At 47.9% G+C, this 23,665-nt stretch overlaps 1 protein-coding gene across 7 annotated transcripts in view; it reads right to left on the reverse strand.

The window, feature by feature from the left end:
* Window positions 1–23,665, reverse strand: part of AGRN (agrin) — a 241,442-nt gene that overhangs the window by 81,734 nt on the left and 136,043 nt on the right. For all 7 annotated transcript variants that reach the window (XM_053400804.1, XM_053400803.1, XM_053400805.1 and 4 more), the window contains 4 exons: window positions 9,895–10,110; window positions 6,542–6,766; window positions 4,335–4,559; window positions 2,655–2,861 (listed from right to left, as the gene is read on the reverse strand). In XM_053400804.1, coding sequence (XP_053256779.1) covers window positions 2,655–2,861; window positions 4,335–4,559; window positions 6,542–6,766; window positions 9,895–10,110 — 873 coding nt within the window. The remainder of the gene's footprint in view (window positions 1–2,654; window positions 2,862–4,334; window positions 4,560–6,541; window positions 6,767–9,894; window positions 10,111–23,665) is intronic.

A 23,665-nucleotide genomic window follows, 5' to 3' on the forward strand; every position in this document is an offset into this window, starting at 1 on the left:
CTTTCATTGTCAGTTCAATCTGCTAAAGGTTTTGTCAACTTATCATCATGGGACAGTTCTGAGTGGAAAGCGGGGTGGGTGGGGAATTAAGCTCTAGGGCAGAGCTTCAATTACAAGAGTGTTTTAGCATGTTATAATAGCAGGATGGGGAAAACAAAAGTCATCAAAAGTTGGCATTTTCATATGATAAAGAATGGCAGCTTATCTTCTTCTTTTTATTAAATGCTGCAAAGTACAGTCGTACCTTGGATCCCAAACACCTTGGAAGTCAAACATTTTGGCTCCCGAACGCTGCAAACCCAGAACTGAGTGTTCCGGTTTGTGAACGTTCTCATCTGCAGTTGGGAATGTGAGCTGAACATGTAGCAGAAGTGCAGTGTGTGTGTATGGAGTAGGGTGTGGGTGGGTGTCACTGTAGTCTAAACTGCCCCCAAGTATTGCTGCCCTGGAGTATTCACCCAAGCTAAACCTGGGTCCTGTTAGCATCCCACTTTTTAATCATGCAGTTAACAACAAGGAGAAATCTGCATCCTGCTAAACACATGACGCTGCCTCATACAGAGTCAGGACGTCTGCCCATCTTTGTTTAGCGCCACCTACTCTGAATGGCAGCTGCCCTACAGGGTCCCTGCCTGCTTATTAGTTGGTGAGTCAACCTGGGACAGCCTGCATGCAATGCGTGTGCTTTGCCTCCAAGCCTCGCTGTGAGCAGCACAAGCAGAACATCACCTTCAGCTGGACTTTGGACCAGTGACTTGTGAGCAATATATATATAAACCTCTCTATCTCCAGAGGGTCCGCATCAAATGGGAGGAGGAGGCTCACTTTACATGACAGAGGGCATGCCTTGCTGGTTAGGGGCCAACCTTTGAGCTGTCAAGCGCAGCTGCCTTGGGGAGGGAAGCATCTCTCAAGTCCTGGCTGATGGCATATCCCAGGAAAAGTTTCATTTATTCCCTAGCTGTTTTATCGGGGGGGGGGGGGGGAGATCATGTTGAGTCCACTGGGGTTGGCAGAGTACAATGCCCTGGAGAGAGGAGGAGGAAGAGGAGAAGGGGCAGAAGGCCACCCAGGACACACGAGAACAGCCTGCCCTCTAAAAATCTAAAACAAGGCGGGTTAGTTGGGGGAAGAGAACACAGAAATGCCTCCAAGCGTTTCCTGTCCTGGATCTAGCAAGGAACAGCTGAGTCAGGCGCTCTCTGTGCCCCTGAAGAGCCTTTGGCCTCCTCTGCCAGGTACGGATAAAAGCCAGGAGCAAACCTTGAAGCTCTGCCAAGCTCTGTGCCGCGATTTCAGGCTTCGGGGGCCTTTGGCTTCAAAGGTAGTTGCGTTCCATTTGCCTTTGATTGGCTTTGCCTAGCGCACTTTCAAAATTAATCCCTGGGCTTTGCTAACAACATCATGACTCCCACGGGGTGGGTTTTTTGGGGTGTGTGTGAAGAGACAGGCTTCCCACTCCTCAGCTCTCTCCCCTTCCTAGGAGGAGGAAACTGTGAGGTCTGAAAATGATGCTGAAGATACAGGTGGATACTCTCCCCACTCCTTTCCAAAGGGACAGACACAGAATTCTGTGCTTACAAACAGCCACAACTGCTGGGTTGTTCAGTTTGCTGCTGTTTCTGGGGGACAGGGTGTTACATCAAATATCAGTCCCTCATGGAGTACACTCCAGCAGTTCCTTGTTGGATATAGTCTGAGGCCTCCTCACCCTGTGGACTTTCCTCCCCTCAAATTCCTTGCCAGCACCTTCTCCTTGCTAGGCTTTGTCTTAACTGAAGTTCCCACCAGCTCTTCCCTGCCCCTTTGATAGGGCCAGTGAGTCAATCCCTGGAGTCAATCCTGTTGGGCAGCTGGGACGACGGGCTCTTCTCAGTGGTGGCCTCACAACTTTGGCACTCCCTCCCCCAAGGGGCTCTGTTGGGCCTGCTCACTTCAGAACTGCAAGTCTACTCTAGGGAAATCAATACCTGTTTCACGTGTATCAGGCTCTCTCCCTCTCGACAGATTTGAGACAGACAAGAAAAGACGAAGGCGAGAAGCATGGCCTACAGATCACACCTGTAAACTGAGAAAGGTTTGTAGGGCAGAATGGAGATGGGGAGAAGGCAAAAGGTGTGGAGAGCATTGTGGGAGCTGCCCCGAAGTGGCGTTACCTGGGGGAAAAGGAATCACCTGTGGTGCAAAAGGACAGCAATGGGAGCTGCTTCTGAATGGCATGGCAGGCAGAGCGAGTTGGCGGGTGGACGTCACAAACGGATGGACAGACAGATGGAAGGGAGGAAGGCTGGGTGGGAGGGAGACATGGACTGAACACTCCAGACACCGTTATTCAAACATTCCCCATTACAGAGAGGGAGCGAGCAAAGGAAGGAGATGACCGGAAGGCAAAATCCCAAGACAACCTTAGCCAGAAGGAACAGAGCAGGCGCAGGGCCACAACCACTTCAGAGGAGATGAGCCGGCAGATCAGACCTGCCACCAGTGGCCCATTAAAATGGCAAAACGAGCAGCGACTTACCTTTGAAAATTGGGTTCGCGGGGACTCATCAAACGGATGATACAGGGAGAGAGAAGGGCTTGGGCCTCTTCCACTCTCAACAGCTAGGGAGACAGGGAGAAGCTGTCGCCCCCAGCAGTTTCGCACCACTTACCACAAGGGCCCTGGTGCTTGACCGGGATGGCGGCTCTTTGCTGGCACTCAGCTTTCTGCCGCTCGCAGTCGTTGGCGTAGGTCCGGCTGTCCCTGCCACAGAGAGGCCGGTAGGAGCCATCACAAGCGATACGCTCGCACGAGCAGCGGGCAGCCCCCCGGCGGTTCAGGCACACGCCGTTAAAGCGACACTCGTCCTTGCACTTGTCTGGAAAAGAACCGGGCAGGAGAAAGCAGTGAAATTCAGGAGCAGCACTGGAGGGTGGGTCAGTAGCCACTTTAAATTAAGAGGCACATCCAATCTGTCCCTTCCGTTATTGATTATTGAAGAGGGCTGGGCTAGATGGGCCCTTTGGTTCCTTCCAACTCTATGATTCTATAATTCCGTGACAGAGTAAATCCTGAGGCCCAGGATGAATAAATGATAGGCATTTTGCAAACTGAGAGCTCTCTCGTGTTACAATATATTTTATTTATTTGAATATTTATAAACCACACTTCTGTGCAAAATATCACAAGGAGGTGTACAGGCTAAAAATGCAACAGAAACATCAAAAACGTCAGTAAGAGCAAGTGGCAAAGCATCTCAGGTTTGAAAGGCCCATCTTGAATAATATGGTTTTCACAGGAAGCTCCTGCAGAACCTCTGGTTGCAAGGAGTCCCACAGGGCAGGGCTGGCAGAACTAAAGCCCCAGCCCCCGATAAAAGCCAGCTGACCCTCAGGGGCATGCGTGGGACTGCCAATGGTTCCCTCAGCTATTGCAGTAGAGCATAAGGAATTAGGTGGTCTTGAAGGTACTCTGGTTCCAAGTTTTTTAAGTCTTTGTGAATTAACACAGGAATTTCAAACCTGGTCCAGCAACAAATTGGCAACCACTGCAGCCCTCTCAGCAGCGAAGTGACATGCTGCCAGTAAACTATCTGGCCACCACATTCTACACTAATTGCATCTTCCTGGCCAGACACAAGGGCAGCCTGACATACAGTGCATTATGGTAATCGAGTCTTGAGGGTTACCAATGTATTGACCACTGTGGCTAGGCTGTGTGTGTGTGTATAAATATATACTTATACATATACATATACACACACATACACACATGTCTGGATCAATGGCAGTTGAAAGGAGAAGGTGCCTAGGAACCAGCCCCTGCACAGATCTCAAGCCATTGTGGAGAAAGATGTGCATATTAAAATGGTGAACAGAGTACTGCAGAAACTGGTTGGTGAGCAAAATCTCTAAGTCACATTTTGTGGTGTATTGTACACATTGGCCTGTGAATGTGCAAAGTCTCCAAGTGGAGAATATGCATTCTGACCAGCGAGAAACACTGGATGACGTTTGGGTGCTTTGAGCATTCTCTACCATCTTCCACAGAGCATGAACGCCGACAAGTCACGTCAGAAGCAAGAGGGTTCTGATTCTATTGATTTGTTTTGCCCCTTCAACCATTTTCCTCCTCACTGCCTACAGGAGACTTGCTTTTCTCCTCAAGAAGAAAACGGTCCCAATACTTTTGTATGGGGAAATGTAAATGAAACCTATCGCGATTCATTCTAAGGACGGGGCCTTTCCAGTGCTGGCCACCCCCTCCAACTGCGGAAATCTGTCCCTAGAGGTTTTTGTTTCAGACACCCTTCACGTAGACCTGTAACAACTTGGAATTTAGACTCTCTTACCCTGAAGCAGGCACTGTCCTGACCGCACTTTCTGGATCTCGATCCCCCGAATGGCGCCCGACCTCAGCATGACACAGTCGTTGTCATAGGTTACCCCCTCATCGCTACACACTGGATCCCGCTTCAGCGGGCAGCTCTCAGGCCGGAGCAGGAGCTCAGCACGCCGAGTGCGAGGGTTGACCCGGCAAACTCTGTTCATGTCGTTGTGGGTGCTCTTGCAAGGGTCTGGGAAAAAGTAGGTGAGGAATGATGTGAGCGTATGGAAAAAGCTTGCAACCATCCCAGGAATTGAATCTGGGACTTTCGGTGTGTAACACTGCTTGTCTAGCACTGAGCTAGGGACTCAACACTGCAGATATAGTTTCTCCACAGAAGTTGCCTTTGATTTATCTAGTCCAACACTGTAGAAGTGAAAGCAGTTCTCTAGGGTCTCAGGATGGGGGTCTTTCCCTGGCACAAGTGCTGGTGGATGGGTGGTGCTCTATTCCCCTTTCCAGAGCTACAATTCCCAGAGTTCCCTGGGAAAAGGACTGACTGTTACACCACTCAGAACTGTAGCTCTGCAATGGGAATGGGGGGGGTCCTAATCTCAGCACCCTTGAAAAGTGATGGTGCCCATGATTCTTTGGGTGGGGGGAGCCATGATAGGATGGGCATAACTCACAACACCGCATCACACACACAGTTTCAGAAAAACATCCCCTCAATGGCTACCTGATAGATCTCCATGATTCTCCATGGAAATCTACCCACTTGCTGGAGGCTAGAGAGCCTTGCAAGAGTTTACACCTACAGACTTATTGCAGGGTGCAAGAAAGGTGAGTCAAGGGTCCCGGAAGGATACTGACCACTTAGAAAGGACAGACTTTCCTGGTGGCCAGGACATGGGCCATGTCGAAAGGAGATGTGCAGAACCAATGTGCATGAGCAGCCATCTCTCACACACCCCAGGTATCTGAGCACAGGTGGAGATCCTTGGCCTTCCAGCTCCCTCCCACCTAATCCGGGTTTATCAAAATCGCCTTCCATTCACCCCTTGGGCACTTTTATAGAAACACCGAAGATACAGGACTACTTATTGGCTAATCCTGCTTCTCTGTCTCTCCACAGGGGCATTTTCAGCGCCCAGCTAATACCTGGGAGGAACCAACTTGATTCAACACATATGCACAAAAGGGCATTATTTCCTAACAAACATAACCCACAAGTTCTGAAAAATAAAATAAAATCTGAAGACTCTGAAATATCTACATTCCTATCCTGCCCCTCCAGAGAGAGAGAGAAACCCAAAAGGGATGATGGAGGATTAACACATCACCATGGAGACTAGAAGAGCCACACATGTATATAGTGGGTTGGGAGAGAGAGGACTCTTTAACCTCAAAAACACACAGCAGAGCACGACTGAAGCTGGTTACAAATTTTGGTGGGTACTTGGGCAAGAGGCTGTTTTACCCGAGTGGGGAAAAACAAAGCAGAAAACAATTCCCTTGAGAATGTACAAAGCATTTTTGTTTCAGCTTTTAGCTATGCACAGCCTCACAGTACTTTCATACTAAGACAGCCTTTCCCAAACTTTTGAGTCCCCAGGTATGGTTGGACTGCAACTCCTACCACTCCCAGATGGTATGGAGATGATGGGAAATGTAGTCCCAAACCATCTAGGGAACCAAGGTTGTGGGAAGGTGCTTCCCAAACTTGGGCCTCCAGCTGTTTTTTGGACTACGACTCCCATCATCCCTAGCTAGCAGGAGCAGTAGTCAGGGATGATGGGAATTGTAGTCCAGAAACAGGTGGAGACCCAAGTTTGGAAAACACTGCTCTAAAGCAGAGGTGGGCAAGCAGTTGCTCACTGCATGTTTGCTGGACTCCAACTCCCATCAGCCCCAGCCTGCATGGCCAATGGTCAGGGATGCTGGGAGTCATAATCCAACGATACTGGAAGGCCCATAGTTTCCCCATCCCTAGATTAAAGGTGAGATGGGAGCACCATTTAGAAAGGAGGTTCTCTGCTGTGCCTCTGCATGAGTGGCTGCTCTGGCTTTTATTAAGGCACTGAAACACAGGTGGGGAACTCGCATTAGCCTCAGCCAGCATTGAGGGAAAATGGGAGCAGCAGCCTGAGGGAAGATGGGTGTGGCAGCCCAGCAACATCTGGAGGGCCAAAGAGAGAACAGCGAGGCAGCCGGAAGCCCCAGAAAACTCACCACAAGGCCCGTCAAACTTCTTGAAAAGGTTCTCTTGCTTGTCGCAGGCGTGCCTGTTGAGGTGGCACTCGCTGCGGTAGTCCTTGCCGTCACTGCCGCACACCACATTCTCAGGCACGCCGCTGCATGAAGACGGGCAGATGCACTTAGCTGACAGCCCATCCGTGGAGCGGGCACAGGTGCTTCCAAAGCTGCAGGTCACCTCTGCGCAGGGGTCCTTCGAACCTGGGGAAAGAAGAGGAGGCGCAGGGCCTGGACTGATGAGCATGCAAAAGCATGACTGAACAAGGGAACTGATGGGAGGTGCAATGTTTGGCAAGTGTGCATGGTGGGGGAGATGTTGCTTAGGAATGGTGCTTAACAACTTGGGTCCAGGATATCTCAGGGACCACTTGATCCCTTATATCCTTGCCAGATCACTAAGGTCTTCAGGGGAGTCACTGTCAGTGGTTTCCTGTGGGTTCAGTATTGGGGGTCCAATTTTATGGAACCCCCTTCCAGCTGAAGCCAGAGAGGCCTCATCTCCCTGTTGAACTTCCAACAGTTATTGAAGACTCCCCCCCCGAAGGCTTTTAAACTGAATTCTCATTTTATAGTTATATTTCATTTTTTAGTCTTATTGCATTGGGGTTTTTTGTACACTGCTTAGAGATGGATGTGGTTATTGCTGAAATAATAAATGATAATGTTTGGTGGGAATCCCCACCAAATGGTGGGAAACAGACCTTACAGAACTACAGTTCCCAGAGTTCCCTGGGAAGAGGGATCGTCAAGCCATTCTAGGAATTGTAGTTCTGTGAGGGGAATGGGGCCATCACCTAATAAATCTCGGCACCCTTAAAAAACTACAGATCCCAGGAGTCTCGGGGGGGAAGAGCCATGGCTGTTTAAAGTGGTATGATACTGCTTTAAATGTGCAGACGGGGCCTCTATGTGGGTATAATGTTGACATGACTGGCACTGCATATTGTAAAGTAACCTCTTAGCATGCTTAGTGGTCATTTAAACTTTCAATGTTTTAAATTAAGCAGTAATTGTTGAGTTCTCAGAGGTATACGGTAGCGTACTTTGATTCGTTACGGCTATTGTGCTCCTGTGCTTAAATTGTCTTTTATATGGATAGCTCTGAGTACAACGTTATTTGCAGGAAGTTAGGGATATGAAATGACTGATACTAAAAGGAAATGGAGAGGATAAAAGACTTGAAGGAGTTTGCGGTAGTCTTGTTATATTATATGAGCCTGGCCAGGAACAGGGAACCTTCTACAGACCACATTCTCTTTTGGGCAGTCTTTCTGAAGGCGGCATTCCCATGGTGGGGGGGGAGGAGTGGTCAGAAGCCAAAGAAACCCCAAACTGTGCCAGCCACAGGACATCTCTTAACGCACCATGAGCAAAATGTAATGAGGGAAGGAAAGAGACATCAAGAAGCTGCTCTACATTTGACCGGGATGGGCCAAATGTTATTTATAGGCCCCGGCTACAGCCTCATTTATTTAATTATTTATTTACAACCCCTCCCCTTTCATTTGTCACTCTCCTCCCTCCCTCCTCCTTTCCCAATCCCCCATTATTATTTTAAATAAATCACTCTGGCACTCGCATCGTCCTCCCTTCCCTGCTTCCAGGAGAGCCCCCAGCGGGAGGCGAGAAGCTCTGATTTATCGAAAGAGCCGAGAGGGATCCTCATCAGGGGAGGGCACTGAGAATGGAGGGAGGGAAGGTCAACTTAATTTACTTGGAGACATGCAGGCTGGGGGGTGGGGGGAGGTGTTCATTTGCACAATTCTTCGCTAGCAGCTGGTGCGTGCCATGTTACCAAGGAGGGTCCATTAGCCTCACTTACGGCCGGGCCTCTCTGGGAAATAAGCTGCTCTGGGGCACAAGCCACACTTAGGCACATCAGACTCTGTGTGCATGCACAAAGTGCTTCTGTCGCAGGTAGACCTGAGGCATAAGGAAGCAGGCCTGTTTGTCATTGAGAAGGCTGGGGTGGCGGCAAGAAAGGGAGCAGGAATTTTGGCCGAGGGATTCTACTCAGGACTCAGAGAGAAAGTGCCCCCAATTTTCCCTCTCCTCCTTCCCCAGCTCAGCTTTCATGTATCCCTACAGGCTATCAGGCGATCTCCTTTACCCTCATTCTCCCTAGACTGCCCCCAGCTAATGTCTGCTTCCAATTTCCCCCCTACTTCCCATTTCCAGCTAAAGCTCACTTCCTGTTTGCACCCCACCAGGCACCCACTACCCATTTCATCTGCACCCAGAAACCCACTTCCTGTTTCCGCCCCACCAGACATTCACATAAAGCTAAAGGGGACCCCTGACCATTAGGTCCAGTCGTGGCCGACTCTGGGGTTGCGGCGCTCATCTTGCTTTATTGGCCGAGGGAGCCGGCGTACAGCTTCCGAGTCATGTGGCCAGCATGACTAAACCGCTTCTGGCTAACCAGAGCAGCGCATGGAAACGCCGTTTACCTTCCCGCCGGAGCGGTACCTATTTATCTACTTGCACTTTGACGTGCTTTCGAACTGCTAGGTTGGCAGGAGCAGGGACCGAACAACGGGAGCTCACCCCGTTGCGGGGATTCGAACCACCGACCTTTTGATCGGCAAGTCCTAGGCTCTGTGGTTTAACCCACAGCGCCACCCGCGTCCCTGACACTCACATACTTCCTGCTAATAGGGTTGCCATATTTCAAAAAGTGAAAATTCTGTCAGCTTTATTTTTTTGCCAAAGTTGTTGAGCTATTTTTAAGGGAAATTGGCAAAAAATGACACAGCTGACATTGATTGCCATACATCCAGATTTTCCCCGACATTTAGCCGATTTCCTCCCAGACACTGCTTTCGACTGCAGTATTCCGGGTATTATTTCCAGGAAAATCCAGGCATATGGCAACCCTACCTGTTAAGTGACAGAGGTGAGATTTAAAGAAGGGTGGCAGTGTTCACACATGCCCAGAGGTTTGGAGAGTGGTGAGAAGAGAACAGGTCTGATCTGCAGTGGCTCCCTGTCTACAGAATGCTCTCCCCAGGTTGGCCTGCCTGGCACCAACCCTGTCATTTGGGTGCCAATCAAATACATTTTGGTTCTCCTGGCCTCTTGTGCAACACCAGTTAAAGGACACTGTACTGTTTAAAAGGATAGTGTACTGTTGAATCTCTTTTTAGTAACGTTTTTGCAATTTTATTATAGCATCTTTTTTCCTTTGCTTGTAAATTGCTTCCTTCAGTAGGAAGCAATGTATGCAGTTAATAAACATAACCCTAAACCTTCCTGAACTAGGGAATTAGATGCTAGGCAAGGAGGCTCGTCCTGACCCAAGTGAGTCAAGGCCCAGCTCAGTTACTCACCACAAGCCCCTTTGCTGATGACTTTGATCCGGCGCTGTTGATTGCATTGAGCCTTTTCCAGCTCGCATTCGTTGCTGTAGGTAGAATAATCCGAGCCACAGACAGGGGCCACCACTGAGGGGCATGTGGTCTTCTTGCACACACATAGTCCCTGGGAGGGGCCCGTTGCACTCCTCTCGCACACGGCGCCAAACCCACACAGCACACCTCGGCACACTGGATGGGAGGGCAAAGAAGAAAAAGATAATTAAGCAATGAATGAGGGTTGGTTTGTCAAAAGAGGGAAAACTGAGCATGATTCTCAACTTTAATATGGTGTGTGTTTCCAGCTCAAGTTTCTAGTCCTGATGCCTATGGGGGAAAAGCCTGGAAAAAATTATGGCCAATAAGCCTGTGTAGACAATGAACTGGGATCTCAGAAACTCACACGCAAGGTACAGTACTAGCTTAAGAGCACGGACTTCCTGAAGTCACTCTCAACCTTAGCATCTGTGAAATGGAAACACTGGCCTTCCTCACAGAGTTGTTGTGAGGGCACAGCAACTAAAGTCAATGAAGGGCTTTGTGAATTAATATGTGTTGTGCGAATGCTACATCACAGCAGGGTGTAGTGAGATCTCGGGAGGTGATGGAAAGAGGAGCAATTGTGGTAAGAATGGCAATTTGGGATTAAGGAAATGATTTTCAAGGTGTGGCACTTTCTGGCTTGGCTCTACAGAATCATAGAGCACACTGCAGAATGCACCCCCAGCCTTGAACCTGGGACCTTCTGCATGCAAAACAGATGCTCTACCTCTTATCCACATCCCTTTCCTTAACAGGAAGGTGGGAAGCTGTTTTATACTGAGTCCTAGAACTACAGAATCATAGGACTCTGTAGGGTTGGAAGGGTCCCATGCAGGAATCACAGGAGCCCCCCAAGTCTGAGAAAAATGAGCTGGGAAGCCACAGCATGGAAGGCGGCCACTGGCGGGCTGCTCACTCTGCGTCCTCAGATCCCCCTGTCCCGTGTTACATCCACCGCTGAGCCACAGCCCTTTCTCTGAAAATAAAGGACGATTCTAGTCCTCATGGCTCTCAATAAAGGATTGAAACGGGAACATAGGAAGCTGCCTTATGCTAAATCAGAACTTTGGTCCACCAACCTCAGTGTTGTCTACACTGACTGGCAGCGGCTCTCCAGGGTTTCACGCAGGAGTCTCTCCCCTGCTGCCAGGATGCCCAGAGGGAAGGCCATGAGCCCTTTGGCCACCACTTGTCCATCTAGCTCAGTACTGCCTGCACTGACTGGCAGCATTCCTTCAATTTTCCAGGTAAGGGGACATTCCCAGCTCTACCTGAAGATGCTGGAGGCTGAATCTGGATCTTCTGCATCAAAGCCAATGCTCTACCATGGAGCTATGGGCTTTTCCCAAAGGAGGAGGCAGCACCAAGCTAAATGGACCCCCCCCCTTACTAAATCCTAGCACTCCAGGTGATGGTTATCTCTATACACTTCCTCAAAAGATAGATAGTTTCCTTGGCATGCTTTTTCTCAAATTTATCTGCTTAGGAACAGATGCCTGCTTTTTTCTCTCTCTGTGCCCTGAGGCAGATAATGACAAGATAAACATAACCAAACGCATGAAGCCTCCGCTCAATAATCAATGAACAACTCAATTAGCAACCCCCCCCCCCAAAAAGTCCAGTGACTCAACTCAATATAGCCATAAAATCAACATTAATCAAAATAGTCTACTGATCACAGATAGTTTTGCAAATAAAATGTGTGTTTGGCGAGGAGGGGAGCTGTAGTGGCATAGCAACCAGGATGCTAGAATGAGAGACCGAGGACCTGGGAGACCGGGGTGCAAATCCACCACGGTGACATTGGGCCGGCCAGTCACTGCCAGCCAGCCTAACCTACTTCTCAGGGTTGTTGTGGGAATGAGATGAGGGGGGGGGGGGCGGGGAGAACCATGGATGCCAGTTTGAGCTCCCTGGAGGAAATGGTGGGATATAAGTGCAATAAATAAATAAAACAGAGGTGTGGGGGAGGCTGCAGGGGGAGGGGTTGAGCCTGCTTCCAGATTGTTTTGGGTGCGAGTGTCGGAATCTGAGGAACAGGTTACCTAGGGTTGCCATATTTAAAAGAATAAAATTCCTGACACCTGCAAAGACCCCAAAATTGTTGAGCCTTTTAAAAACAAACAAACAAAAAACCCACCAAAACCTACCCCGAAAATAGTGACTTTAAGCTTTTTGAGCTGTTTTCGCTGCTTTTTCCATTGTGTTGCCATACATCCAGGTTTCCCTTCACATTTGGAAAATTCCCTCCTGATGTACGGCAAGCCTAAGGTTACCAGACAATTTGGGAGCAAAAGTCAGCAGCAAGGTTAGTAGATATGTGTGTACAGCACACCTAGTGTAGGAGAACTTCAGACCAGGGCGGGATGGCTGAATGTGATCCTTAAGACTGCTCTGTTTGGCCCTCAGGAATCCCCCCAGCCCATGCCCCTCACAAGCCTTGCCATCTGGAGTGTTTTTGCCTGCCTGGAATTTGCCCTAAGAATATAAGAAGAGTCCTTCTGGATCAGGTCAAGGGCCCACCTAGTCCAGCATCCTGTTCTCACAGCAGCCAATCAGATGCTTCTGGGAATCTGGCAAGCTACTCCCCCCACCATGAACACCTCTTACTTGCCTGGGAAGAAGACGGCACAGAGATGTGCATCACATCCTTTGCTTTACGTTCTTTAGCTTAATCCCGCCTCCTTTTGCACCTGGCCCCGCCCACTGCTGGCACACGGTCCCTTGGAGGATGCAGGTACCTCACACAGTTTTGTTTTCAAAAAGAAATCATGCTTTGTTTTGTTTCTGAAAGTCCGCGAAGCAAAAGAGAGAGGACAGACACATCATAAATCAATCCCTGGTTGCAGAGGCCCTCTCAAGCCAATATACCTGGCAGTTCTCCAAACAAAACTGTTGAATTGCTGTTTTTATTTCTGAGTACACAGTGTGATGTTGTATTGTCCTTTTACTATTTTTTGTTGGGAGCAAAGGTGGCTGGGGCAACCCAGTTGGATGAGAGGCATATTATTATTATTATTATTATTATTATTATTATTATTATTATGTACAGTGGTACCTCAGGTTAAGTACTTAATTCGTTCCGGAGGTCTGTACTTAACCTGAAACTGTTCTTAACCTGAAGCACCACTTTAGCTAATGGGGCCTCCTGCTGCCGCCATGCCACCGAAGCACAATTTCTGTTCTCATCCTAGAATCGTAGAATCATAGAATCATAGAGTTGGAAGAGACCACAAGGGCCATTGAGTCCAACCCCCTGCCAAGCAGGAAACACCATCAGAGCACTCCTGACATATGGTTGTCAAGCCTCTGCTTAAAGACCTCCAAAGAAGGAGACTCCACCACACTCCTTGGCAGCAAATTCCACTGTCAAACAGCTCTTACTGTCAGGAAGTTCTTCCTAATGTTTAGGTGGAATCTTCTTTCCTGCAGTTTGGATCCATTGCTCCGTGTCCGCTTCTCTGGAGCAGCAGAAAACAACCTTTCTCCCTCCTCTATGTGACATCCTTTTATATATTTGAACATGGCTATCATATCACCCCTTAAGCTCCTCTTCTCCAGGCTAAACATGCCCAGCTCCCTTAGCCGTTCCTCATAAGACATCGTTTCCAGGCCTTTGACCATTTTGGTTGCCCTCCTCTGGACACGTTCCAGTTTGTCAGTGTCCTTCTTGAACTGTGGCGCCCAGAACTGGACACAGTACTCCAGGTGAGGTCTGACCAGAGCAGAATACAGTGGCACTATTACTTCCCTTGATCTAGATGCTATACTCCTATTGATGCAGCCCAGAATTGCATGGGCTTTTTTAGCTGCCGCGTCACACTGTTGGCTCATGTCAAGTTTGTGGTCAACCAAGACTCCTAGATCCTTTTCACATGTACTGCTCTCAAGCCAGGTGTCACCCATCTTGTATTTGTGCCTCTCATTTTTTTTGCCCAAGTGCAATACTTTACATTTTTCCCTGTTAAAATTCATCTTGTTTGTTTTGGCCCAGTTCTCCAATCTGTCAAGGTCGTTTTGAAGTGTGATCCTGTCCTCTGGGGTGTTAGCCACCCCTCCCAGTTTGGTGTCATCTGCAAATTTGATCAGGATGCCCTTGAGTCCATCATCCAAGTCGTTGATAAAAATGTTGAATAAGACCGGGCCCAAGACAGAACCCTGTGGCACCCCACTAGTCACTCTTCTCCAGGATGAAGAGGAACCATTGATGAGCACCCTTTGGGTTCGGTCAGTCAGCCAGTTACAAATCCACTGAGTGGTAGCAAAGTCAAGACCGCATTTTACCAGCTTCTTTACAAGAATATCATGGGGCACCTTGTCAAATGCCTTGCTGAAATCAAGGTAGGCTACATCCACTGCGTTCCCTTCATCTACCAGGCTTGTAATTCTGTCAAAAAACGAGATCAGGTTAGTCTGACATGACTTATTTTTCAGAAATCCATGCTGACTATTGGTGATCACAGCATTCCTTTCTAGGTGTTCACAGACTGTTTGCTTAATGATCTGCTCCAGAATCTTCCCTGGTATTGATGTCAGACTGACTGGGCGGTAATTATTTGGGTCCTCTCTTTTCCCCTTTTTGAAAATAGGGACAACATTTGCCCTCCTCCAGTCTGCCGGGACTTCACCTGTTCTCCAGGAATTCTCAAAGATGACTGCCAGTGGTTCTGAGATCACACCTGCCAGTTCTTTTAATACTCTTGGATGCAGTTCATCTGGCCCTGGAGACTTGAATACATCTAAACTAGCCAAGTATTCTTGTACTATCTCCTTAGTTATTCTGGGCTGTGTTTCCTCTGCTGAATCCTTTGCTCCAAATTCTTCAGGTCGGGCATTGTTTTCTTTATCGGAGAAGACTGAGGCAAAGAAGGCATTGAGGAGTTCAGTCCTTTCTGTGTCCCCTGTTTGCATTTCACCATCTTCTCCTCTGAGTGACCCCACTGTTTCTTTGTTCTTCCTTTTGCTACGAACATACCCATAAAAGCCTTTTTTGTTGCTTTTAACCTCTCTAGCAAGCCTGAGTTCATTCTGTGCTTTAGCTTTTCTGACTTTGTGTCTACACGTGCTGGCTATTTGTTTGAATTCCTCTTTGGTGGTTTCCCCCCTTTTCCATTTTTTTGTACACATCCTTTTTTAATCTTAACTCAGTTAAAAGTTCTTTAGATAGCCACCTTGGCTTCTTTAGGCACCTTCCATGTTTCCGCCTCATTGGTATTGCCTGAAGTTGTGCTTTTACTATCTCCCTCTTAACAAACTCCCAGCCATCATGAACTCCCTTTCCTTTTAGTATTACTCTCCATGGGATCTCACCCAGCACTTCCCTAAGTTTTATGAAGTCGGCTTTCTTAAATCTTAATTAAAGTTCTTAATCTGAAGCACTATTTCTGGGTTAGCGGAGTCTGTAACCTGAAGCGTATGTAACCTGAAGCGTATGTAACCTGAGGTACCACTGTAATAATTTGGCTCTTCTGTTTTTAAATATGCTTGTTCATTGTATGCTTGCTTTGATCTCATTTTTGTTATATTTGCTGCATAAATTCAAACTCCTTTAAAACATTCTGTTTTTTTTTATTATTATTGTTTTAAAATATGGAGTTTCTAGGGGAACTTTCAAGGCTTCGAGCCTCAAAACCACCAACTTGATAGACACACAATAATTACAGATTGCAATTAGGAATGTGGCGGGAGGGTGGGTCGCCTTCCTAATAAGAGATGCACTATTCTTGTTATCACGCATGCTAATCAGAGGAGCCAGCACCAGCCAGTTCCCCATCTAAATTGCAAATGAAGGAGAGGTGCTTGGCTGTTCTTTTTTAATTTGGGAGGTGGGTGGTGGTGGTGGGAGGAATGCCAGGTACGGGAAGCTGAGAAGTGTACACACACACACACACACACACACACACAGTGTGTGTGTAGCGTGTGACTTTTCATGTCACCTCCAAAGAGAGGCGTTATCCAAAGCATCAGCCTCAGATCTCGGACACCAGGGTAGCAAATCCTCATTTGGCCCCCAACAGCCTTGGGCAACTTGCTCTTAGCTGAGATGATTCTGTGCATCTTTGATCTCGCACACACATACTCATCCTTACAACCAAATTTCAGGTGGTTTTTTTTTAAGCTGCAGTCATTGCGCTTTGGAAAGCGTTGCGCAAATGGAGATGTTCTGGCACCTTCCGTAGATCTGCAGTCTTTTTCCTCTCAGTGCAGAATGTGGGCCCTTCTGGGTAGAAAGAGGGAGGCAGGAAGTGGCCTAAAGACACAAGGGCCCCCTCCAAACACCTATTACGTCCAAACTGCCCATTTAAACAACATTTAAATCATGCTTCTCCCTTTCTCAAAGAATCCTGGGAACTGTAGTTTGTCAAGTGTGCTGGGAGTTGTAGGTCTGGGGATGAACTACAGTTCCCATGATTCTTTGGGAAGGGAGAGATGTGCTTTAAATGGACAAAGCCATAGTACATTTTTTGCAAATGTAAAAAGCCAGCCCTTTATCACACATTTTGTGATGATTTGTGCTCTTGATGTGATGAATTGTGCTGAGCCTCTCCAATTCAGGCAGGATTTCCTGATCCACAGGCTCTAAGGCTGCAATCCAACCCCCTGGCAGGGAGCTGCGGGCTTAATGGAGAGGTGGCGCCGTGACACCCACAGTCCTGCCACTCATGCTGTCTACCCATTAGGTGGAAAGTGTTCAGCAGAGTGATGCTGTAATTTCTGTCTCCTTCCTCACCTGACTTACAGTTAAAGGCCAAAACTCAGTGGTAAAGCCTTCTGCTTGGCATGCAGAAGGTTCCAGAGAGGTGCTGCCAGCCTATGTAGACAATACTGGGCGAGATGGACTGGGTATAAAGCAGCTTTCTCCATTCCTCCGATCTTCACCCCCTTGACCTCCCCAAGCTGACAAGTGCTTCCATCTCTCCTTGCCGCTTCTTTTACAATCACTTCTTCCTCTCTCTCCCTTCCCTTCCCCTCTCTATTTGTAGCAAAATTCCTACTCAGCCATGAAGCTTTTGGGCTAGCCAGGGGTCAGAAACTTTTTCAGCAGGGGGCCGGTCCACTGTCCCTCAGAGCTTGTGTTGGACCGGACTATATTTTGAAAAAATAATAATGAATTCCTATGCCCCACAAATAACCCAGATATGGATTTTAAATAAAAGCACACATTCTACTCATGTAAAAACACCAGGCAGGCCCCACAAATAACCCAGAGATGCATTTTAAATAAAAGGACACATCCTACTCATGTAAGAACACGCTGATTCCCAGGCCATCCGTGGGCCGGATCTAGAAGGCGATTGGGCTGCATCCGGCCCCTGGGCCTTAGTTTGCCTCCCCATGGGCTAGCCTTTGTCTCTCAGCCTACTTCACAGGGTTGTTGTCAGGATAACCTGGGGAAAGAGTAGGAATGCCATCCTGAGCTCCTTGGAGTAAAGGTGGGATATCAATAGAGGAAGAAAGGAAGGAGAATTGGCATAATTAATTATTGCCCTCAATAATTCTGTTGATTTATTGCTGCTTCTGTGAGGATTGATTTTTGCTTGTTTGCTTGTTTGTAAAAATATTGCTGCTTAACTATGTTTCTCATATATATATATATATATATATATATATATATATATATATATATATATCAATCATACGGTTCAGATTCCTGCTTGGCCATGAAGCTCACTGGGTGTGGCCTTGCCGTCAGTCACTGCCTCTCTCGGCCTAACAGACTTCACAGGGTTGTTTGAGGGATTAAATGGGGAGAGGGAGAGCAATGCCCCTTGGGCTCCTCGGACAAAACAGGGATATAAACACAATAAATAACAAATAAATCTCTCTCACCATTGCCTTGTGGATCCTGGGGGATGGAGAGCTGGGGCAGAAATGTCAAAAACACATAAATGCCCTGGAATGTTTGTCTGTGTTAAGAACAGCTCCCCTCGTGCCCTCTCCACCTTCACAATGCACACACCCACACACCCCTATTATGCATTTCTCCCCGTTACCGATTTAGTTATATGTATATTTTAATTTATAATTGTATAGGGACATCGCAGACCCACACGCAAAGAGCTGCGTTCTACGGACAAAGCGCCCAGCTAAGGAAATGGTCTGGCCTACATAACAGCGGGAGAACGGAAATAAATAAAAAATAAATGAATAAAAAAAGATAATGTGTGGGAAAAGAGAAATCATAAAAGGGGAGAGGAATGCTTTTTTTAAAAAAAAGGAAAAAGGAAAGAAAAACAGCACGCTTGCCGGCGGTTCATTTACACTTCAATACTTGGGCGCCTGGCTTCAGCTGCCTGGAGAGAGTTTAAGCTCATATGCACAGCAACAATACACAGCGCTAAGAGACTAATATCGTCAAATAAATAAAGAAGACGAAGAAGAAGAAGAAGCTTTCGTTCGCTCCTGCCCAATATCTAAAAGCAATTTATCATTTTTATGAAGCTCTGTGGATCGGCTCTTTCTCAGCATATATATATATATATATATATATATATATATATATATATATATATATGAGAGAGAGTCTTTTTCTGGAAACACCCCCCCCCCCAATTTTCACACAGTGAGATAAGGGGGTGGAGAAGGGAGGCGAGAAAAGCAAAATGGGGGTCTAAAAATGCAGAGCAAGAGAGGGATTGACTTGATGATTATTTCCTTCCCTTTCTCCACCCCCACATCCAGCCAACCAGCCCACTCCCCCCCCCCCGCACCCTGGCTGCCCTCCTCCCCATCCTCCTTGTGCTCCTTCTTCCTGGAGCTGAAGTCTTAAAAGAGTTTGTAGTGCATTATCAAGCTGTCACTCCGAGAGCGAGGAAGGCACAGAAGACAAAGCGTCTCGGTGGCACTGGGAGAAGACATACGTGTTGGGAAAAGGTCCGAAGGCACATAGGCACCTCTTGCCAAGCTGTGTGGGCTGGAGCTCAATGGTCAAGAAAAAAAATGAGCTGTAGCTCAGTGGTTAGAGCATTTGCCCGGCATGCAGAAGGTCCCGGGTTCGACGCCGCCCCTGGCATCTCCAGGTAGATCTGGGAGAGACTCTCTCCATGAATCCATGGAAAGCACCTGCTAATCAGTGTATCCCCTAGTGAAGCCATCCCTGCAGATTAAAACCTTCTAGATGCAAGAGCTGTAAGCATCTCCTTTGCATGAAGAAGGTCCTAGGTTCAGCCCCTGGACTCTCCCATTCAGAAAAGGGTGATGACATTTTTTCCCCCACCCCAAGGGCAACATTCCCTTACGGGAAACTTGGGGCGGGGGGGGGCCCACATGCCAGTGGTGGGCGGAGTCAGAGGCAAAAGTGGGCGGGGCAGGGCAACATGTGCAAATTATTTCTGCATACTAAACTGGTTTCTACTCACACCCCAATCAGGCAAGACTACAGAAGCCCCCTTAGGAATTCATTGGTAATATTATTATTATTATTATTATTATTATTAATAATAATAATAATAATAATAATAGCTGTTATTTTTATTGTTTGATTTTTATGCAACACATCTGACTGGGTTGCCCCATGAATAAACTGTCATCATGACCATCATGAGCAAGCAGGGGGCCTTCTCGGTAGTGGCACCCACCCTGTAGAATGTCCTGCTATCAGATGTCAAGGAGATAAGCAACTACAGTGGTACCTCGGGTTTTGCTTCAGGATAAGAACAGAAATTGTGCGGTGGCGGCACAGTGGCAGTGGGAGGCCCCATTAGCTAAAGTGGTACCTCAGGTTAAGAACAGTTTCAGGTTAAGAACGGACCTCTGGAACGAATTAAGTTCTGAACCCGAGGTACCACTGTATACAATATTTAGAAGACATCTGAAGGCAGCCCTGTAGAGGGAAGTTTTTAATGTTTAGTCATTTTTTATATGCTGGAAGCCACCCAGAGTGACTGGGGCAACCCAGTGAGATGGGCAGGGTACAAATAATGAAATTATCATCACCATTGTCCACAGTGACTGGTAGTGGCTCTCCAGGGTTTCAGACAGGGAAGATTCCCAGCCCTACCTGGAGATGCCAGGAATTGATCCTGGGATCTTCTGCTCTACCAGAGATTCCTGTACACACACACCTATCTTCCCATGCTCTATCCAGGTAACAGAGACACGTTATCACAATCCCAAAGCACATCCCTGCCACGCAAAAGCCATTATGGAGGGGACATGGAGTAAGGCTGGGTGAAGGGTGTTGCTTGGGGAAGGGAGATGGCCTAGGGAGACTCAGGAGGGCCAGAGAGAGAAGTCTGCAGGGCCGGGTCTGAGTTTTCCCACCCCTGAGTGCATCCCAAGAGACAGTGAAAAGTCCAAGGCCAAGGCTGTATCAGGCGCCCTGCTTTGCTTCTGTCGCCCATGTTGGTCTGAGACTGAGCCCATCCCCTCGGTTGCGAGATAACTTCCCCTCCTTTCCCTATTTCATTCTGTCAGGGCCAAGGCCTGGTGAATAATTCAGAGCAGGTTCAGCGAGGCTCTCGTGCCTCTGCCTCCCCTGGCAGGGCCGGGAGCGTGCGAGGACGCAGCTGGATGGGGAGGCCATGAAAGATATATGAATGTGGAGTGGATGGCATATGGCTGAGTTGCTTCGCAGTCCTCCCAGCACCCTATTTATCCCCTCCAGCCGTATCTTGCTCCAGCATCTCTGCCCCAAGCCAGTGCTGCAGCAGGGTTGAGGGGAACCATCGCAACAGTCACACTGCAAGGGATTACTGCAGAAGGCCCCGGGTTCAATCCACAGATGGAAGATATCTGCCGCAAACTCTGGAGAGATCTTGCCAAACAGTGTAGACCCAAGGGCCACATGCCCTTCTTGGCAACCTTTTGAGGGCCACATGCCAGTGGTGAGCGGGGCCAGAGGCAAGTTTGAGCAGGGCAACAAATGCAAGTGTTCGCCTTTGTCCAGCAGGCCAGTTGCATATTCGCACACTCCTCTGTGTCCTCCATCCATCTCCTCTCATTCCATGGGCCAACTTTGACAAGGGGGCAGCACAAAGATGACAGGTGATTGACAGGTGAATAATCCCACCCACTTGTCCAATTTGACTCCTAGGAGTGATGGGTGGAGACAGAGGACTGAACGGCCCTCAGGCAACATTACCCACCCATGGGAGCGATATCACCTGACAGGTGGGCATAGCTTAACAAAGCCCAGCGTCTCAATCTGAACTGGAATCCCTGACGGGCCAAAACTGGCCTGCTGGTTCCCTGTCCTGGTGTACAAAATTATAGAGTAGTGCAAGTACTGTTGAATATCAGCTTATTTCTGGCTCCTCACTGCTGCGATAAGGATGGGTATATAACCCAGGAACATGCTTACATCAGCACGCTTAACTGGGTGCCTGAATACATGAGAGAAAACATCAGAAAGGGCATGGTTCCCTGTCCAGAGAGAATGAACTGACAATCTTGTAAGTAAACAGCGCACAAGGAATTCTGTGCTTGTCTGAACTGGGCTGCAGTCGAGAAATTCCAGAGCACTGTCATCGTCGTAACCCTTTGAAGGATGGAGGAGGTTTTCAGACATCCTATCCCCAAACTCCTGAGCATCTGCTAAGGAATCTTGTGGCTGTCTTTAGTTATCGAAACCAACAAACTGAAAAGCTTAAAAAAAACCGTAAGCAGTCTATCACCATGCCTCGCCTCGCCATTGGCTAGCTGACTGTGATGCCACGGAATGTTTGTGAGCATCCTAGCCACTCAGAGGCGGCTGGTGAGATGCAAGCAATAGAATGTTGACAATCAGAGCAAATCTCTGAAAGGAAGCAAAGGGTCAAGGGCCATGGGAGGAGTGTGGGTGCGGGGGGGGGGGGGAGAAAAACAGCCATCTATCTTGCCAGCTGCTCCTTGATTGAACAAAGAGTGATATATTGTGGTGGGCTCAGAAGGAAAGCCACCTCGGTAGGCCCAGGTGTATTCCTTCAACCCCCCCCCCCCACTTTGGGTTAATTCCAATCACTAAGCTAACGCTTCCTTCGGTCTTTTCCATTAAAAGGATGGTTTGCCGCAGCTGTGCTGTAGATGGATGTTTGCTGGGATGGAAGGGCAGGAAGACAGGGCGGGGAGTCAGGGAAGGAGGAAGGACAGCTCCATTCTGCCAACCCTTCTGGCTGTACATGAAGATGCTGCTTACTCATACTTGTTACTGAGACAGTAGGAGATAATAATAAAGCTCTTTTTTTTTTTAAGGCTACAAATTATTTTAGCTGTCAGGGTCAATTAATCAAAAGTGGGCAGCTCAGCTACCCCAAAGGAGTACAGGAATGAAATCTGTTATTAAACCTTCTGCTCCTAAAACACACAGGAGAAAGGGGTTGGGGTGGGCGGGTGGGGGGCTTAAGTGGTGGTCTTCTCAAAGAAAGGGCAAGGAGCACTTAGCCCCCTCCGAAGCCTTTTCTTCTTATTAGAGAGGTCCCTGGATCTTCGCAAAAGGTGCTTATTATCGGCCATTATATCTCACTGACTCAGTCGGGGTCCAATCTACTGAGCAAACAAAGAAAGATCCACTTCCTTGTGCATCACAGGGAAAGAAACAATGGGAATGGCTTTTTTAAAAAAAGAAATAATTAATTTAACTGGATTTTTAGCTGGAGGACTAGCAGCCACCCCCTTTTCACCTCGGCCTTTCCCCTCCTTAACTGCAGCCCCTGGGGGTGATGTGATGCACTGGAAGGCTAGTTTACTGTACCCGCAATACTTCTGCAAAAGAAAGCAATTGGCTGGGGTTACTTCCCCCCTCCCCCCCCAAAAAAAATATAGGAGTGACAAGATGCATCTGCCCCAATGCTGTTTTCTGATGCAACTGTAAAGGGTGCAGGAGTCTTGAACTCTCTCTCTTATTTTCTCTCTGTCTGCTGCTCCTTCTAGTTAATCAATTACCTTAATGGATGAAGAAAAGCTTAAGCTGACTAAAGAGGTGCCCCACATAATTTAGCAAGACATTTTACTACGCCTTCTAATAGCAACCTCAGGTAGTGAGCACCAACTGGATTATAGCCAAGACAGGGCTACAGAGAATACAAGCAGGAGGTAAAAGCATACCCAAGGTGGGTAGGGAACGGTGAGGGGCAGATCCTAAGGTTTACAGCAACATACCAAAACCTTACACCCAAATCTTAAGGGGAACCAATTGGGATTGAGTATTGTGTTGATGACCCCCACATTACAATTACATTCAAATCCATCTGGATTTAAGGATGGGCACCCAGGTTTGCTTCCTCTGCCCTTCCTGTCCCATTTTCCTTGTGTGTTGTGTCTTCTGGATTGCATGGCTGTGGACAGGAGCTGTCAACTTTCAATTGATTATATGTAAGCCACTGTGGGAGTCTTTTTGGCTGAAGAATGAAGCACAAACACACTAAATAATAAAATAAATGAATGCCCTGTGTTTGCAAGGAGGGGGTCTTAATCCGTAGCTTTGGTTCCACCAGCAGGGGGTGGGGGAGATGGATTTCTCTCCAAGACACCTCTAAAAAGCCAGGATGAATAAATGAAACGAAGGCTTTAATGCGCCCAGTGAAATGTTAAAAACATGGAATAATTGGCTCCATCATTGCAGGTGGAAGTCAGAGGGGGTGGCGATGGTGGCCTGTGTTTTGAGTCAGAAGGTACTCTCCCCCCACACTGCTGAAATGGGAGTCCTTTATATGCAATCAAAATTCCAGGCGTCTTGGCAGAAATGAGTCTAGTAAAGCAAGGGAAAGGAATAATCAAATGGGAAAAC

This window comes from Podarcis raffonei, chromosome 8 (genome assembly GCF_027172205.1).
Source record: "Podarcis raffonei isolate rPodRaf1 chromosome 8, rPodRaf1.pri, whole genome shotgun sequence".
NCBI classification, from domain to species: domain Eukaryota; kingdom Metazoa; phylum Chordata; class Lepidosauria; order Squamata; family Lacertidae; genus Podarcis; species Podarcis raffonei.